Consider the following 20519-nt stretch of genomic DNA (forward strand, 5'->3'; position numbering starts at 1 on the left):
ACAAGGCATTTGGGTTTGGTTCTACGTGCTCTCAATGAAAATAAAAATATTTTTGTAAATATGTATACATATATACGGTGTTTTACTAAAAAAGAAAGACATGGTTGGATCATGCAAATATGCATGGTATATATCAGGGCACTCCGACTGTTAAGTTTTGTATCAGAGAGACACCCTGGGGAAATAAACTGTCTCTGTGGAGGCTGGCTTTTGCAAATCTGTAGGGTCGACCCAGATGTAAAAGTCTCAAGGAGTTGTGAACAGGTTGTGAGGGGTTTGCAGAGACGTTGGCTGCACTTTTAGCTGACTCTAGACCTGTACAAGTCAAGGATGGAGGGAAGGTCACCCCTGATGATCCTCTCTGCAGACCTAATTGTTCGTTGTAGTTTGGACCTGTCCTGTGTTATGGAAGAGTCAAACTACACAGTGATGGATGTGCACAAAACAGACTGAATAATGGCAGCATAGATGATGACTAGCAGCTACTGTGGAAGGTTTCACTTCTTGAGTTGCCGCAGGAAGTACGCTTAAAATCCCAATAAGACAGAGTGACAGAGTTTGTGCCTGTACAGTGGCAAAATGTTACAAATTTGCATTGAAATGGCTTAAAGCACAATAATCTTTGCTGGTTAAACTTTATTTACCTAGTAGCAGAGCCTCTTTCTCTGAAGCGACTCCTCCTCTCATGAACTCACTCCTCCTGTCTCTGCTGAGGTACAGCGAGGGAACGCACCCATTCATGCTCTGTGGAAACACACACAAACAGGCTTCACACACCTGGGCAGCTATTATGGAGAAGGGTCCATAAGCCACGCAGTATGTCAAAACATTAAGGAGGGTTAGTTGACAATCCACGAGAATTTCGGTATTGATTTCAAACATGGAGGAAAAGGTGTTTTCAATTAGCTGTTTTTACAGCTTTTTATTAAGGATGAAGTCGGAGCAACTTGCAAATGTATGCAATGAAAATTGACATAATTCATTTTGCATGCACAACTAGTAACATATGCCTAAATGAGCACGTTTTGGAAATGTTTTTTCTTTCATGCAACATTATTTGTTTTACTCAGAAAGAGACCCTAATAAATCCCAACCACTGAGAACCAGAGACGTACACGTTAACAGGACAATTGTTTAACTTTACCCGAGTGCTCAGGTTTTACCTTTTCATGAAGCTCTCCATTGGTTCCCTCAACAGCTTCGCCTTTACTACTCAACAGCTGCAGAGACATAAAAAAAGAAAACTGACATTTAATCAGAGATAACCCCAAGAGGCAGAGATAATTAGTTGCTGTTTTCTTCCACTAGAATTTGAGTCTGAAGATGGCCAAATCACGACATTTGATGGCTGCAACAGAAATCTATTGAAATCTGATATAAAGAAAAAAGCTGTTTATCAGAAATACAAATAAACAATGTTTTGGGAGGTTCTTGAATCTGGAGAATAACTGATATCAGGTCAGGGGTGTGAATTAGATAGGAGAGGATGACCCACCAGTGTGCCAGGACAGCGCTGGGTCATATCTAAACACTTTGAACAAATTGTGTCATTCAATCATAGAAGACTGAAAATAAAAATGTCTGCTAATAACATTGGAAAGTGTAGGGAAACCTTTTTTGCCTCGAGATAAAGGCCTTAAACAGCTCTTGCATATGTACCCCGTTTGACCCCCTAAAAGCAACATATCTAAAACTAATCAGGTTTATCTTAAAAAAAACCCCAAAAGTCTACTTGAATCCACAAATCACTCTAAGTAATGGAAGGCAAATATCAAGTAGTTTACGTCCCACCTTCAGTACATTACTTCTCTCTTCATTTACTACAGATCCACATCAGCTGATCCTGCAAGGCTTTAGCTAACTTTACATCAGAGAGCACAAAAATCCCATGTGGCATTCCCCAAGGGTCCATCTTAGGGCCCCTCCTATTCAATATCTACATGCTCCCTCTAACTCAGATTTTAATAAACAACAACGTAAGTTATCATAACTATGCAGACGACACACAGCTATACGTTACGATGTCACCAGGTGACCATGAACCCATTCAAGCGCTGGGTAAATGCTTAGAAGAAATCAATGCATGGATGGGCCTAAATTTTCTTCAGCTGAATCAAAACAAAACTGAAGTAATAATCTTTGGACCAAAGGAAGAGCGTTTAAAGGTTAGCACACAGCTTCAGTTAATACAGCTAGAAACCACCAGTCAGTCTAGAAACCTGGGTGTAGTGATGGACTCAGACCTGAACCTTCAGAGGCACATAAAGACAGTAACAAGGTCAGCCTTCTATCACCTAAAGAACATCTCCAGGATTAAAGGACTAATGTCTCAGCAGGACCTTGAAAAACTAATTCATGCGTTCATCTTTAGTAGAATTGATTACTGCAACGATGTCTTCACAGGTCTGCCTAAAAAGTGGATCAGACAGCTGCAGTTGATCCAGAACGCTGCTGCTCAATAGAACTAAGAAAGTGGAGCACATCACCCCGGTTCTAAAGTCCCTACACTGGCTCCCTGTAGCTCAGAGAATAGACTTTAAAGTACTTCTATTAGTCTATAAATCACTGAATGGCTTAGCAACAAAATATATTACAGACTTGTTGTCAGTGTATCAACCACCCAGACTTCTCAGGTCTTCTCGCTCAAATCTACTCTGCAGAACCAGAACCAAACATGGAGAAGCAGCTTTTAGTTTTTATGCTCCACTAATCCGGAATAAACTGCCAGACAACTGTAAAAGCGCCGAAACCCTAAGTTGCTTTAAATCAAGATTAAAAACTTATTTGTTTAGAGTGGCCTTTGACTGCGTCATCTAGGCATAATTAGTTGCGTTTTCAGTCCAATTTTCCTTTCATTTTCTTGTCCATCATTCTATTCTCTTTATTTTATTTTACTTTTTTAAATTACCTCTGTTGTTTGATTTTATCATTTCATTTGTTTTTCTGTGTCTGTATCAGTGTTTATTTGCTTTGTGATTTTATGTACAGCGCTTTGAGTGTCTCGTTGCTGAAAAGCGCTATATAAATAAACTTACCTTACCTTAACAGCTATTCCAGCAGGGACCAAGTCCAAAGTAGATGTGTACCATCTTAAAATGATTTCAGTCTCAAAAACGTTTAATACTTTGTTATAAAGCTTTAAACTGATGTGTAGTTATGTGGTTATTTATGCAGAAGCCAATACAGTCATGTAAAAAACATAGGATACCCCATTAAATATTCAGTTCTTTCCAACAAATACATATCAATTTACAGGGGTTGGACATTGAAACTGAAACACCTGTCATGTTAGTGTGGGAGGTTTCAAGGCTAAATTGGACCAGCCTGGTAGCCAGTCTTCATTGATTGCACATTGCACCAGTAAGAGCAGAGTGTGAAGGTTCAATTAGCAGGGTAAGAGCACAGTTTTGCTCAAAATATTTAAATGCACACAACATTATGGGTGACATACCAAAGTTCAAAAAAGGACAAATTGTTGGTGCACGTCTTGCTGGCGCATCTGTGACCAAGACAGCAAGTCTTTGTGATGTATCAAGAGCCACGGTATCCAGGGTAATGTCAGCATACCACCAAGAAGGACGAACCACATCCAACAGGATTAACTGTGGACGCAAGAAGAAGCTGTCTGAAAGGGATGTTCGGGTGCTAACCCGGATTGTATCCAAAAAACATAAAACCACGGCTGCCCAAATCACAGCAGAATTAAATGTGCACCTCAACTCTCCTGTTTCCACCAGAACTGTCTGTCGGGAGCTCCACAGGGTCAATATACACGGCCGGGCTGCTATAGCCAAACCTTTGGTCACTCATGCCAATGCCAAACGTCGGTTTCAATGGTGCAAGGAGTGCAAATCTTGGGCTGTGGACAATGTGAATTTTAATTACAGGTACACATTAAATGTGTAATTGTTTTACTCCGTAAATAAAATATGTAAACAAAAATGTGTTTTATAACCGAACAAAGACCAGGACACCCTAATGAGACGCCTCTGGCCCATCTACCAGTCTCTGGCTTCACGTGAGGGAAGTTTGTTCCCCTCCCCATATTCAGCTGTGAGATGGACAACCCATTTTAGCTCACCCCGCAGCATCTCTATGAGATCTGACACTTTGAGCTCTATGCTTCAGAGTTGGTATGAAGGTTAATTCCTGGAATACTCTGGCTGAATGTCCTCTGCTTTGCAGACTATTTTCTCTTACGTGAAATGGCTGTTTTCAAATTTATTTGCAACCTCTCTAAATCTCTTACCGGACTTGAGCTGCTACAATCTTCTTTCTGAGGGCCTCAGACGGCTCTTTAGATCTCACCATGTTGTTCGCTCTCCTCAACAGTCAGAAGCACACCAAAACCAAATGTTTAAACTAAGGTTCATACCCCATTTAAATGCTGAGTAGTGATGTTCTTTGTCATTTTACCCATTTTAAGTGTGAATAAATGTGGGAGTGTCCTAATATATTTCTCACTAAACATTTTTATAATTCCTTTACATTACATTTTACAGAAAAAAATGTCAGTTTGTCTTAATCTATATTACTTGCTAATATTATATCTATATTACTCAGTAATGCTGAGAAATACGGTAGTGTTAAAGTGAATGGATTGGTGCTTGTCGTGTATTTTTGCTAAATCTGATTAAATATTTGTTTCTCTGGAGTTGTCTGAATGGGAATAATATTTCTGCTTGATTATCTCTTTGCTGCATGATCATTTTGAGCATCACTGGTAAATCGGAGGTTGATGGAACATTAGGTTATTTTTTTTTTAGGATGAAAGCAGCGGCAATGTGAAAAACACATCATCCCCTCAATTCAGCTCCAGCTCTCTGACTTTCGAAGAAGAATTGGGCTTCCTTTATTCCCCACTTTCTTTTAACATCATGAAGTTTAATTGTTCCAGAGCAGTTTCATGCTGACTTGGTTTACATAAAAATGTCAACTAAAAAGCACATATAAAAATGGGTTGTTGCTAATCCAGTATAAGGTTAGCCAAGCTAAGCCAAGTAGCTGCTAGCTATCCTTTATGCAGTCAGTCAGGTTCTATTAAGCTAATTCCTGATTCCACAGATCAGGCAGTAATCAGGCCTGGGTTTGGTTTGTAAAACTAAAATCTATTTTCAGAATAATCTGGTTAATCACAAGGTATTGATGATGACGTAACAAGGAGGTGATTACTTTTTCACATAGAGCCAGCTTGGTTGGGTAACTTTTTTTTTGTTAATAAATGAAATCATCCTTTGAGAATTGTTTTTTGTATTTACTCTCGCATTTAATCTTTGACAGTCATAGAAATCTGATTATCTGTGAGTGTGAAAAAACCCCCCAAAAAATAAGAGTTTTTGTACATTGCTGTAGCTGTACTGGAAATATAAATAATTTTCTTGAATCTATTTTAAATACACTTCATTCATTTCAGCTTAAAACCATCAGTCTGCTTCCTCGAACTAACATGAACAAGTGACAGGTGGTACAACTCCGCGCAGGCAGCTGTCCATCAGTAGAACAGGACAACATTCTCATTACAGCAGCACAGCACAGGCAATAGTAGGGAGAGCTGCTTTCAGTCAACGGTTTGTATGCAAAGCCGCACCAATCACATTTAGACTTGTGCTGCACTCCTGACAAATGAGGTTATTCTGAATGGACTCATGTAAAACTCAGGTCTTTATGTTGGGTTTATAGGCCAGACCTCCATATCTGTATCTATGTTTTACAAAATTCCCTCTCTGTCAGCCGTGGCCTTCTCTTGGGAGTCTGCCATAACTTGATATTGATATAGCCTCTCTTGCTCTCCCCAAGCTTCTCATGTTTGCCATTTTTGTACCAAACAGCAGCTGAATTTTTCTGCAAATGTGATGGGAACTATGCCGAAAACTACAGCAAGTATTAAAGAAAAGATTCATCTGTTCGTTGATTTATGTTTATTTACCTATCCCTATATAAAACCTTTGCTGACCTAGCCTATAAAGACACAAAACAGTTTTTCTTTCTCATCCACACCTCATCTGTTCCTCCTGTTCGCTGTATTTTTCCTATAGGTTGTATGTGCATTGATGAAAGTTTTTTTCTTTGTTTACTTCTAAAACAATGACTTTAATGTTTTATTCAACCCCATTCGGGAAGTGTTGAGCTGGAGGTTGCAGTGCAAGCATAAGCCTCTTTCCAGCACTCAATATATTAAATCAATCTACATTAAGATTCATCCAAGACAGAAGAAACAAAACAAAAAAATAATAACACACCCAACCACATTGCTGGTTCAGCTATACACTATGGTTGTCAAAATAGTTAATATACAGGTCCTTCTCAAAATATTAGCATATTGTGATAAAGTTCATTATTTTCCATAATGTAATGATGAAAATTTAACATTCATATATTTTAGATTCATTGCACACTAACTGAAATATTTCAGGTCTTTTATTGTCTTAATACGGATGATTTTGGCATACAGCTCATGAAAACCCAAAATTCCTATCTCACAAAATTAGCATATCATTAAAAGGGTCTCTAAACGAGCTATGAACCTAATCATCTGAATCAACGAGTTAACTCTAAACACCTGCAAAAGATTCCTGAGGCCTTTAAAACTCCCAGCCTGGTTCATCACTCAAAACCCCAATCATGGGTAAGACTGCCGACCTGACTGCTGTCCAGAAGGCCACTATTGACACCCTCAAGCAAGACGGTAAGACACAGAAAGAAATTTCTGAACGAATAGGCTGTTCCCAGAGTGCTGTATCAAGGCACCTCAGTGGGAAGTCTGTGGGAAGGAAAACGTGTGGCAGAAAACGCTGCACAACGAGAAGAGGTGACCGGACCCTGAGGAAGATTGTGGAGAAGGGCCGATTCCAGACCTTGGGGGACCTGCGGAAGCAGTGGACTGAGTCTGGAGTAGAAACATCCAGAACCACCGTGCACAGGGGTGTGCAGGAAATGGGCTACAGGTGCCGCATTCCCCAGGTCAAGTCACTTTTGAACCAGAAACAGCGGCAGAAGCGCCTGACCTGGGCTACAGAGAAGCAGCACTGGACTGTTGCTCAGTGGTCCAAAGTACTTTTTTCGGATGAAAGCAAATTCTGCATGTCATTCGGAAATCAAGATGCCAGAGTCTGGAGGAAGACTGGGGAGAAGGAAATGCCAAAATGCCAGAAGTCCAGTGTCAAGTACCCACAGTCAGTGATGGTCTGGGGTGCCGTGTCAGCTGCTGGTGTTGGTCCACTGTGTTTTATCAAGGGCAGGGTCAATGCAGCTAGCTATCAGGAGATTTTGGACCACTTCATGCTTCCATCTGCTGAAAAGCTTTATGGAGATGAAGATTTCATTTTTCAGCACGACCTAGCACCTGCTCACAGTGCCAAAACCACTGGTAAATGGTTTACTGACCATGGTATCACTGTGCTCAATTGGCCTGCCAACTCTCCTGACCTGAACCCCATAGAGAATCTGTGGGATATTGTGAAGAGAACGTTGAGAGACTCAAGACCCAACACTCTGGATGAGCTAAAGGCCACTATCGAAGCATCCTGGGCCTCCATAAGACCTCAGCAGTGCCACAGGCTGATTGCCTCCATGCCACGCCGCATTGAAGCAGTCATTTCTGCAAAAGGATTCCCGACCAAGTATTGAGTGCATAACTGTACATGATTATTTGAAGGTTGATGTTTTTTGTATTAAAAACACTTTTCTTTTATTGGTCGGATGAAATATGCTAATTTTGTGAGATAGGAACTTTGGGTTTTCATGAGCTGTATGCCACAATCATCCGTATTAAGACAATAAAACACCTGAAATATTTCAGTTAGTGTGCAATGAATCTAAAATATATGAATGTTAAATTTTCATCATGACATTATGGAAAATAATGAACTTTATCACAATATGCTAATATTTTGAGAAGGACCTGTATGTATTCAAAACTGAAAAAAGTAATAATCGTTTAAAGATGCTCATTTGCATCAAAACAAACTGTAACTGAACCATTTTCATCTCTCCAAGTTGGCACACAATTTCACAAAACAGCACTGCAAACACAGACAGCCCCTCCCTCCTTCCTGCAGCAGCCCATCTAAACTGTCATGGCTGAAAATCAGTGAGCCGCTGAAGGTAACATGGCTAGTATGTGTAGAGATTATTTGTTGTGACCCTGTTTAGCCCAAAAGGCGAGTTACATTACAACACGGGCAAATCATTTTAAAGACCAAGGCTCTGACGTTTGAGTGGGATTCAAAACAGTGAGTAACGCTCCTGTATTTGAAGCAGGGGCTCTTACTAAATGATTAAGCTATTTAACATCTTTAACAATTTTTGATAAAATCACAGTCTAAGTTTCACTATGTTTTTGATTTAAATACTTCCTTTCCTTCCTATAGCTAAAGAAATCATCAGCTCAGGTGAGATTCATCGTTACACAAATTCGTTCTGCTGCCACACCTTTCATTACACACACAATTTATAGAAATGTAAGGAAATTTTTCCTCTTTCACATAGTGTGGTTGTCAAAAAACAGTGTGTTAAGTAATTTGAGCCATGTGCCGCAGAAGCAAGAAAATCTCTTCCACTTTTCAATAAAAGCACTTGTAAAAAGGAAGAGTCTGCCATGCTGAAAATAAAATTTGCAAAGCAGTTGGACTATTATTTTTGCTGAAATCTAAACTTTAGCAGGTAAACCTGAACTGATATGGTTATTGCTGCACATTGAGGAGCCACTAGAGGGGTGTTTAACCTAACATGTCCCCAGCTAAATTTTGACATTTCTTCCTTGAGGAATCAGTAATGCCAAGCTAAACAGTTTAACTAACCAGTCTTCAGCCCACACATCCCTCATCTCAGGTGATAGCAATCACCTTTCAGCAGAAAAAAGCAAATTGACTGTTCTTGCCATGGCAGCGCTTGTGTGCTTCCATCATTCTCTATCTCTCCAACACTTTAAACCAATTGTTCTCTCTCTCTTAGTCTGTCATTGTATGTTTTATGTCACTACCAATAAAAAGAGCCACATCTGACAAACTCAATAACAGAGGATAAAAAGGAATGAAGAACCAGCAGTTGGTGGCACAAATGGCACAAAGTTTTAAAAGACACTTGCTGTTTGTATCTTCTAGTTGGATCCTGGTTTTGTTATTTTAAAAAGGACCATGAGTTGCAAAAGTAAAGACCACAAACATACACAAGAAGTAGAAAACAGGGGCTTTTCAGTTCGCACTTCAAACATTTTCACACTTGGAGGAAAAACGTCTTATATCTTATCTTCATGCAAATGTTAACAATGTCTCTGATGAAGAGATGCTGAATGGAGCCAACTGAAGGCATCAGCAAAGAGACACAATGTGAAAACCTGCACACCCACTGAAGGCAGCCCAAGTGCTTGGTTTATTCAGGCCGACCAACAAACACATCTGCTCCACGTTATTTAAAGAATAACGCCAGCACTGAAATGATCATACTGATGCTGTTAATGTAATAAACTCTCGGTTTGGATATACAATCAGTGAAGTCCAGCACTTTTAACCAGACACTAGGTGCACATTTAGGGAGGACCAAAACTAAAATAAAAAGAAATGTGAAAATAAAATGAAATATGTGCCAATAAATCCCCCAAAAGGAGAAAAAGCAGAGCGTTAGACCATTATAGCATAAAATGTGTCATAAACCATTTTAGTTTTGACTGTAGTAATTTAATTATGTGCAGTTATCCCCATTTATTCAATTTCTCCTTATTCTTAGTTCTTTACTTTTCTTTCTTTGTTTATTTTTAATACATATTTATTTCTGTATTGTCTTTCTTGTTTGTTTTTTCCTTGTGTTTTAATTTAATTTAATACTTCTTTATTCATTATTTATTTATAGATTAATTTCTTCTCTATTACCTCCATGTTGCACTTTCTCCACATTTTCTCTTTTGTTTTCCATATTTTTCACCTAACATTTAGGATGGGCAAATATTAGAACCGCATGTTATGGTAACCCGGAGTTAAAATACTATGGTTTAAAGTATTACGGTATTTTTACCAAAACACAATACAGAAATTATCTAATTGTTTTTACTCAAAACAGAACAACAACAATTATTCCTTCTGCTGCTAAAATGATAAAATATTTAGTGATATTTTACTTAAACTAATGCAAACATTGTTTCATTTAATACATAGTCATCTGAAAAATGTAGAACTTATATTTAGTATATTTAGTAAAAGTTCTACTTACAGTAAACATCCTCCACATCATCACTATAGACGTTTTTTTGAAGCTTTTACATACCAGACTCTATTACACGTAACGGGGAAGCCGCCTTTTTCCACAAAGCTTAATACAAACAGAAGCCTGTTGTGTGACCTCAGTACACAGTTGGTAGGCTTTCACAGTTAGGCCCAATATTATTTATACCCTTGGCAGATTTAGATTTACAATTATTTTCCTTCAATAATCCTTCAATAATATTCATAAGTAATCATCTTTGGACCAAAGGAAGAGCGTTTAAAAGTTAGCACACAGCTTCAGTTAATACAGCTAGAAACCACCAGTCAGGCTCGAAACCTGGGTGTAGTGATGGACTCAGACCTGAACCTTCAGAGACACATAAAGGTAGTAACAAGGTCAGCCTTCTATCACCTAAAGAACATCTCCAGGATTAAAGGACTAATGTCTCAGCAGGACCTTGAAAAACTAATTCATGCGTTCATCTTTAGTAGAATTGATTACTGCAACGGTGTCTTCACAGGTCTGCATAAAAAGTCGATCAAACAGCTGCAGTTGATCCAGAACGCTGCTGCCCGCGTCCTCACTAGAACTAAGAAAGTGGAGCACATCACCCCGGTTCTAAAGTCCTTACACTGGCTCCCTGTAGCTCAGAGAATAGACTTTAAAATACTTCTGTTAGTCTATAAATCACTGAATGGCTTAGCACCAAAATACATTACAGACTTGTTGTCAGTGTATCAACCACCCAGACCTCTCAGGTCTTCTGGCTCAAATCTACTCTGCGTACCCAGAACCAGAACCAAACATGGAGAAGCAGCTATGCTCCACTAATCTGGAATACACTCCCAGAATACTGTAAAAGCACCAAAACCCTAAATTGCTATAAATCAAAATTAAAAACGTATTTGTTTAGAGTGGCCTTTGACTGTGCCATCTAAACATTAGTTAAGTTTTCAGTCCAATTTTCCTTTCATTTTCTTATCCATCATTCTATTCTATTCTCTTTATTTTATTTAAATTTTTTTTAATGACCTCTGTTGTTTGATTTTCTGTATCATTGTAATGTTTTTCCTTATGTACAGCGCCTTGAGTGTCTTGTTGCTGAAAAGCGCCATATAACTAAACTTGACTTGACTTCAACCAAAGGCTTGTTGGGCAGCATGGTGACTGTTGAGTGCGTTCTTTCTGGGTACTCCTGCCTTCTCCTAATGTCCAAAAACATTCATGTCACTTAGACTTGTCTGTCTAAATTGCCCTTATGTTTGAGCATGTACGTGTATTTTTGTTTGTCTCTATGTGTTGCTCTGAGAAAACATTTTTTTATTTTTTGGTGATGAGCTCCAAGCCTTTGAGGTTGGAAGGCCTGCTTGCCATCACCCTAATCTTTAATAACCTCCACAGATTCTCTTTCACTTTCAAGTCAGGAATCTGGGTGGGCCACTCTAAAACATTAATATTACTCGCAGTCACGCTGACTCAAATATATATGTTTTTAATCCAATCATATGAAGAATCACTTTGGCCCAATAGGTTAAACATTATGACCATAAAATAATTCAATTGTATCCTGTGTGAACTGAACTTAGAGGGAGATCTTGTTAATGGTAAGCCTAAGCAATGTTGCACACTTTTATAGGAGGATAAAAATGGATTTTAGGCTTTCAGAGTAATGTTATTTAAAAAAGGGGAAAAGATTATTCAATGTTCAATGCCTGATTGGATTTACTTAGTCATGGTACTTCCCTAAATTCTTCATTACATGTCTATAACATACCATGTTTACAGGGATGGTACTGTGAGATTGTATAGTAGCTTAATGGATGGTCTTTGTTATACAGAGGCTGTGACAATGAGCACACACCCTGTCTCTGAGTGAGAGCACCTCCATCTCCAGGTAGCGATGCTCCTCTCTCGCCTGCTCCAGCTCAGTCTCCTTACTCGACAGCTTCTCCTGTAGGCTCACGAGTTGCTAAAAGAAACATAAAGACATGAACTTGGCTTCAAGACAAAATTCAAGTTTAGTATAGTGTAAAATATTTTAAAATGCATACACTGAACGTGATACAGATGGAGTCGAACAGGTGGAGACGGTTTTAAATTCAAAGATGGTACATCTTTCCTAAGTCCAATATACAAGCAAGGAATTTAAAGATATATTTAACTGCAGCTACAATAGAAAGGGAAATTTTAAACATTCGTACAGCTCTGTGTGATGGTTGGACACATATTTAAAAGACATTAAGAGTACATACGATTGCTTAAACTGAAGCCATGGATGCATAGCTGAAAGGTCAAAGGTTCATGGACACACAATCCTAGAGCTTTTTTTTTTTTTTTAGGTGGTGTGCACTAGATTTACAAGCAATATGATTCTAAATTGTCTTGCATTAGAATAGATTAGAATATAATGATCCTTTATTTCCCACACCAGGGAAATTAAGATGCAGCAAAGTGAAAAGACGCAGATACAAGATAGCAAAAATAATAAAAAACTTAAAAAACAGTAAGGTTAAATGTACAATGTAAGCAAAAACTGTATAGTTTAACAAACAGCATGCACAGATTCTAAAAAATATACAAACTAAGTAAGATAATTACAAAATGTCCAAGCTGTGCTCTATTTGTCCAAAAATAACAAGACTATTTACAACAATATCAAAAATTGTGCAAATAATAGCAGGGATGTGACGGACTTATTGAGTTAGTTTGGAGCAGCAATGGTTATAAGGTCTCACAGCTGCTGGGAGGAAGGACCTATGATAATGGTCCTTTGTGCACCTAGGATGCAGCAGTCTGTCACTGAAGGAGCTCTCCAGTTCTGCAACAGCTTCATGCATGGGGTGGGAGACATTGCCTAAGAGTGATGTTAGTGTTTGCTAGAGTTCTACTGTCTCCCAAAACCTGCACTGAATCAAGGAAAGTATTCAGTCTCCTCGAGCTTTCCTACAATTTCTCATGTTACACATACTTCAATCTATTTTTAAGGATCTTGGATGATAGATCAATTATAGATATAATTGTAAAGTTCAAGAAAAACTACATGGTTTTCACCAGTGTCACCTAATTATGTTCAGTAATTTTAGCATGACATTGTTCAATGTTAGTCATAAGACCTTTGTACAGTCATGAAGAGAACCCAGCAGAGATATGGAATATAAACCTCTGGTTAAAAGGAAAACTAAATTTATCTTTTTTTTGCTACATGCAAACTATGTGTGGTGGAAAACTAACACTGCACATAAACATGAACAAATCATTCCCACGATGAAACATGGTGGTGGCAGTATCATGCTATTGGGATGCCTTTTTTTCAGCAGAGACAGAGAAGCTGATCAGAGGTTATGGAGTGAGTCCAGACCTTAATCCAGCCAAGAATCTGTGCAGGACCTAAAAATGATGTTCAGATGCACTCCACCAAATCAGGTTGAGTATAACCTATTTTGCAAAGAAATACGGCCAAAAAATCTTCTAGATCTGCAAAGCTGGTAGAGGCAAACGGCAAAAAAATAAAATAAAATAAAAACTAAAATAAATAAAAAACATTTTAAAACCTGTGTATATCTTTTTTTTAATTCTGCTGAAATACGCTGAGGTTTCCTATTGTAATGTGGTAAAATGTGAAACGTTTATGAGGTACTTTTGCAAGGCACTGTATAAAAGTGATAGCAGGAAAAATATGTATTTATCGAAGCTCTTAATTTGTTTGCTGAGGCTGCTTGTCTATGTAAAGGGAAGTAAAACACCAGCAGGTGACAAACAAGAGGTGACAGCAGGGTGACTCTGGACAGTGTTGGTGGTTGTTTCAAATGTGCCGTTCTCCATCAGCGCTGTCACTTCAGATCAAGACAGACAGGAAGTCGGGTCAGAGTAGGCTAACTCATGCCAAACAAGTGATGTGAACTAACAAAGCTTTCTGTGTTTATTTTTAAGTGGGGCCAACGGAGCTTAACCATTACTGGCTATCTACGAAGATTTCCCAGTCTGTCAGCTTGAATTACAGTGGGGGGGGGGGGGGGGGGGGGGGGGGGGTTCTAGCCAGCTGCCAGTGTGATCCTGTACGGAGGACAAAATGATGTCTTCTGCTACACAAGAAAAGCTCTTCTATGTCATTGGCTGCAGTAAAAGCGAAGAAGACCAGATTTTCTGCAAGATGGAACTGAACCATTTACATGGAATAGATTTAAACACTGTTCCACACATTATTAGCTTTATAACAATTGCTGGTGTGTATTATCCCATATCTGATAATATATGACAGCACTGAGAAATACACCAAGCTCCTGGTTTTCAATTATAATATGAAATGTTCCCTAGGAAGGTAAGGGATTTATCAGATAGTTGAATAGATTAAAAGACTTGGAATGATTGATAAATATTTGAGACAGATGTACTGATTAATTATTATATAGTATCATTTTATACCACTTGTTCCCCCACAGAAATAAATATTTGGATTAAATGTTATTAGGATGTGGCCCATCCCTCACTCAATGATGGATGGGTGGATGGATGCTTTATTTAATAAGCTTCAATCTTATTGTATTTTTTGGGGTAATGACAAATCATTTATACATTTTAAGAGTCTTTAAGTCATAGGAAAGTTCGATTTGTGTAGCAGAATAATAGAGGAGCACTGTTATGGCTGTGGAGCTGCTTTGGAACTTCTGGGGAAGATGCTAACATTTTAAGAACAAATAACATTTTTGGAAATAATGAAAATTAGCTGCAAAATAGAAATCACATTTACCTACTTCTCCTTTGCCTCTATGTGAGAACATTAAGACACAAGCATCGACATGAACTCTTTTACATGAGTTTAACCTCACCTAAAAATAGTGTGCGATCATTTTAAGATGGGGAAACATCAAAGACAGCAGCCTACCTGCTGCATGTTGTGCATGCTCTGCTGCAGCAGCTGGATCTGAGCCTCCGGACAGTGAGCATGTGTGTGTGCTTGTGTGTGAGCATTATCGTCATCTGGCTGGCTGACTCTGCTCTGCTCCTTCTTCAGAAGCTCCACTTCATTCCTGTATGCTTCCAGCTGCCAGCGCAGAGAGTCGTTCTCCTCCTTTAGAGAAGCCTGGGTCTGATCACACACTCCTGCAGGAGGCCAGGACACGGGAAATGGCCAGATTTAATCAATGTTTAGAACTGAATGGTTCAGATGACAAAACAAAAGCTAATCAAATACAGTTTCTTTCTTTACAGTTGGAAAATGGTTTATCAGACCATTTTCTTCAGTGCGGACCCTCTTGTTGGGAATATCATCTGAATCGTCGTCTGACATCTCCATCTCCTCTTCTCGTCTGATGCCCATGATCTCCTCGCTGTGAGCATTTCTCAGCTCCTGAAACATCACAGCACACACAGCGGTCCTGAGCACACTCATAAACCTCTGTGCTTACATTTGCTGGCAATTAAAAACAGATATATTCTGTGCAAGGTTGAGTTATACCGTGGCAATATTAAATATCAGGAATCAAGGAATACCGAGTTTGTAGACTAATTGCATTTAAATAGTCGTGCCTAAATGACTTCCAGGTGGAGAGCAGAGAAGTGTAAGTATAAAACCCCCACCTGTATGATGCCTTATGACTTATTGAAATAATGCCTGTGATGACCTGATCTCTGACAAAAAAAAAACCTTTGACAGAAGAGTGCAAACTCTTTTTCACATTTTGCCAAATTACAACCACAAACCTCAATGTACCATAAAGTTGCGCATATTTGTAGGATTTTATTTTAAAAAATGATCATCTGATACTCTGACACCCTTAGCTAAAAGTCAGCACAACCAACTGCCTTTAAGAGTTACCTAATTAGTATTTAGATGTGTGTAATTTAATCTCAGTATAAATTCAGCTGTTCTGTGAGGGATTCAGAGGTTTGTTAGAAAACATCAGTGAACAAACCGCAAAAATCAAGGCAGAAAATTAACACAGTACATCACTGTAAAAATACGCCATCCCTAATGTGAAACATGGTGGTGGCAGCATCATGCTGTGGGGATGTTTTTCTTCTGCAGGGACAGGGAAGCTGGATAGGGTTGGGAAAATGGGTGGTGCTTAATACTGGGCAATCCGGAAGTTAGAGGTTGAGACGTGAGACAGGAGAAGGTACACCTTCCACCAGGACAATGACCATAGACAGGCGACCAGAGCAACAATGAAGTTGTTTACATCAAAGCGTATTCATGCTTTACAACCACCCAAAGTATAACCCTAAATCCAATTGAGAATATGGGGCAAGACCTGAAAATTGATGTTGACATATGCTTCTCATCCAATGTGAGTGATCTGGAGCTGTTTTGCAGGACAAATGTTCAAACTTTTTAGTGTCTAGATGTGCAAAGCTGTGCATCTACCTTGCCCTGTGATACACTGGCAACCTGTCCAGGGTATAGACCCCAGATCTTGCCGGTCTCACCAGACTTAATATTAGTATTAGTCTGCTGCATTATACACAAGTTAAATGCATTGAAAGTTGTGGTTGTAAAGTAAAACAAATGGGAAAAAGTTCAAGGTGTATAAGTACTTTTGAAAGCCACTTGAGGTTAGAAAAATATTTCACATTTGAACTGTTTCCTGGTCAGTGACCTAACTGAATGAATTAAGACGACAGACATAGATTATGCTGAATGGGCTGCCTTTAAACACCAAATAAAATATTTTAAATTGTTCGTCATGAGGCACTTGTTTCTGTACAAGTGACCAGATGAAGGTTACAGAAACCTTTGTTTGGCATCTGTAGTAGGCAGCATGAAGCTCCTTTGTTTCCAATTTTAAATACTTTACATAAAGTGATTCGTATTTTACTTAATATTTGAGTTTACTTGTTTCACAACATTCTGGCTTGGCATGTGTCACTAGCAGCAATATGCACAGCAACAGGCCTCTGAATCCAGCTGCCTAAAGCTCTGGAGTGCTGACTGTACTGAAACCGTTCCTCTTTTACATGCCGAATTCTCATGTTCGACTTATCTTGATTTAATTCTGGATGAATAATTGATTAGAGACCTAATCCTGGAAATCACTGTTGCCATGGCATCGCCTCACACTTTCAAAGAGACATCAGATGTTTCACAGTTTCCCAGCTGGTAGGAGGAGTGGCCCACGATCACAGGCAGCTATCTTTCTTTCTTTCTGCCTGCCTGTTTGTCTGTCTGTCTGTGAGAACGAAACATTCAGTAAAACAACAACAGGGCCGCTGACTCTGACAGATCAGACAGGCCTGTCTGTCAGCTCTCTCCTGGGGACTCACAGGTGACAGCAGAGAAGAAAGCAGTAGACTGGGGTGGGAGGAGAGAACAGAAAAAAAGGCATACCAACCTCACACTGCTTGCGCCAAATGTCTATGTTCTTGCGCTGTGCTTTTGAGAAATGGTCCCATGCCTTTTGCCTGGTGGCGGCCGTGAAAATGGCGGTGATCTGCTCGACTTTGAGGTGAACAGGGAAGAGGAGGAGGAGGAGGGTCAAGACAAAATAAGCCATTTATGTAGCGCTGTAGCTCTGACTAGAGGCTCCTACACCAAACAGAGGAGAGACCATGAGCATACACTGACCACAGGCTGGTACACTAGGCAAGCTGGACCCATGTTTTAGCTGACCGGATCCCTTCATCACAGGCTGTGGTTCATAACCATCTGAAGTTAATTAGCAGTCAAACGTTAATGGCATTTCTCTGAAGTGGGGTTGTGTTGTCTAGTTATGAGTAGTCAGTATCTGACCTGTAGACAGAGGTCTGAGTCATCCCTCTTTGCAGAATCAGCTATGTTAACTTTAACAGGGATGGGATGTAACTTTTTCCTAAAGGGTTCACATGAGCAACTATGACTGTTTTCAAATACCCAACTACTGGCTGGACACAATTTTACCAATTATACAACTGATAAATAAACATGGACCCAATACAGACAAAGGTATGCAGAACCTTTTAGGGTCCCTAAACATTTTTTACTCCAAACCATGATCTCTGTGACTGCTGCCTGTTGCAGGTATGTTCCAGACTACTCAGAAATACTTGACACTGGCACTAACGAATCGTTAATGTTATGAGGATTTCAGTGTTTCATACTGGCTTTACACTCACAGATTCTGGGAGATAAGGACTGAGTACTTTATTGGCGTATACAACCTAAGCAACATTATTTCTTAATTAGACAGTATTTATTTAACAAATACGTTGGGTATAAGGATGCTAGCACCGATTATCATCAAAAATATGTTGATACTACAAATTTGGAGTATTGTTCTGTGGTTAAAACTGAAAATCTCAAGGTCCAGAGTGTTCTTGCTTTTCCTTTTTGTTGTGTGCAAATGTTCCAAATTTTTGGCAGTTTGACTAAGTTTTAGGACAGAAACGACTCATCTATCAATAAAACGATAGTAACGTTTGGGAAAAAATGTCATTAAGAGTAAGTACTTTTCTTCTTATGAGGCTTTTCCTACTTTAAGACTAACATAGACATCGGTCACATTTCACAACCAGGATGACATCACAAGAGTAAAAGGAAGCAAAATAAACAACTAGGTTCCAAAAAGTGAACAGTACTTAGCTGGACAAAAGAATCTGAGTCCTCTGGTTAATATTTATGTGTAAAGTATTTCCAATGTCCCAGCATTAATTACCTTTTTGGTTGTTATTACCGTATATGAAAGTGTAGGAGTGATTCTACGTAACAAATAAGTGATCTTACAGTTGGGTGATTTACGGTGTTAAAATTTAGTAGGTGGATATATTTTGTGGGTAAAAACAATCTCTCAAAAATCCCAAGACTGGTGCTGAATAAATGAAGCTAGACCAAACATTTTTCATACACTTGGCAGATTTAAGTTTAACAGTCGTTTAACTTGATTAACATATTTCCTCTGACTGCTGACCTCTGACATAATGTTAACGTTTTGGACTGGCCCAACCAGAGTCCTGACTTAAATCTGTTGGGGGAGCTTAAGATTAGGGTGATGGCACAGAAGCCTACACCAAAAATAAATGGTCAAAACACCAGTGGAAAAAGGCACAATGCTTGTCAGTACGTAAAGGGTTCGATTGCTTTGATGACAGTAAAGACTTTTTCATTGACTATTAAGAATTGTATAATGAATTGTATAATTGCTGTGTCCATATTCACAGGCTGCATCCGTCAAAGACCACATTTGTAGGCCAATAAGGTCACCGCAAGGCAATGAAGATTGTCCAAATTCAAAGGCTCTTCCAGATGCGGCCAACAAATGCATCCTTCTTTTCCGTAGATTTGAAGGATGGGTCTGGTGTATCCTTCATGGCCCACCCTATCCCATGATTCATTGCGGGCTGAAGTGGATTGTTCAAACGAAAACAGCGGCAATGGCGGAGGAGAGCAGCAAAAACTTTGATATATTACACTTTTTGTGCTCTGTTGTTTCCAGAGATGTCCATTCCTGCTCGCCTCGGCATCAGTTAGCTGGTTAGCGGTCCAGACCCGCTACAACCGGAGAGAACGCCTGACTCCCGGCATTGTTTTCAAACTCACTGAGTGGAAGTTAAACACTGATATAGCTCAGTCAGATAATATTTACCGTGAATGTTTGGTTTATTTCAGTGTTTTATTTGTTACTGAGCAAAGTATCGAGTACCTAAATAAGTTATTCTACAAATAAATTAATTTTATTAAGTTAATACATTAGTACTTTGGTTGTTAAAAGTTTTACTAATCAATTAAACAAATAGTATTCATCATGAACATAGTTTATTTACAGTGTTATATTGTTTTCTATCTATAAACATAAAACTATTTTGAACATTTTAAATGGCTGATTAATGAACAAGAATAAAATGAAAAGATAATAAAACATTTTAAATAAAACAAGATTATAAGACGGTGGACCGCTGGAGTTCCTCAAACAAACAAAAGTTTGGGCTCTATTTTTACGACTTTACAGCTCTGTGCTTCACGCTGTCATGGTTGCTAAGCGACAGAAGTTACGCTGACATAAGGGCGGGAACAGCTGGTGAAGGCTAGGCTGTCTCGTTTTACCCAGCGCTGGTTTTACCCCTGCTCATGATTGGCTTTTACGGTCTTCACGGTCTCTGAAGGACCTAGCCTACGCAGACCAGATCCTTTTAAGAATGCAGCCCCTGAATTTGGAAACAGCTAATGTCTTTAACATGCAATTTTTCAAATAAAATATAATCAGGTAAATCTAAATCTGACAGGATTATAAATCATTGTGGCCTTAGCAATAATTTGAATATTATAATAATTTAAAATGTGTGTCATGTGATGTACAGGTCTCCCTTCTGGTAGGTGCTACTCTGTACTTACATTACAAGCAGATTCACTTCCT

General features: G+C 39.0%; 1 protein-coding gene across 17 annotated transcripts in view; it reads right to left on the minus strand.

Annotated features, from left to right (window-relative positions):
- Positions 1-20519, minus strand: part of enox1 (ecto-NOX disulfide-thiol exchanger 1) — a 153437-nt gene that overhangs the window by 4019 nt on the left and 128899 nt on the right. For 16 of the 17 annotated variants that reach the window (XR_007039026.1, XM_047370811.1, XM_047370818.1 and 13 more), the window contains 6 exons: positions 17526-17632; positions 15427-15544; positions 15080-15297; positions 12059-12166; positions 1164-1220; positions 645-744 (listed from right to left, as the gene is read on the minus strand). Coding sequence is in view for 16 of the 17 variants with exons in the window: in XM_047370811.1 (XP_047226767.1) it covers positions 645-744; positions 1164-1220; positions 12059-12166; positions 15080-15297; positions 15427-15544; positions 17526-17632 (708 nt within the window). In the remaining variant the exon portion in view is untranslated. The remainder of the gene's footprint in view (positions 1-644; positions 745-1163; positions 1221-12058; positions 12167-15079; positions 15298-15426; positions 15545-17525; positions 17633-20519) is intronic. The other variant, XM_047370804.1, reaches the window with a different exon arrangement.

Source organism: Girardinichthys multiradiatus, chromosome 7 (genome assembly GCF_021462225.1).
Source record: "Girardinichthys multiradiatus isolate DD_20200921_A chromosome 7, DD_fGirMul_XY1, whole genome shotgun sequence".
In the NCBI taxonomy this organism is placed as follows: domain Eukaryota; kingdom Metazoa; phylum Chordata; class Actinopteri; order Cyprinodontiformes; family Goodeidae; genus Girardinichthys; species Girardinichthys multiradiatus.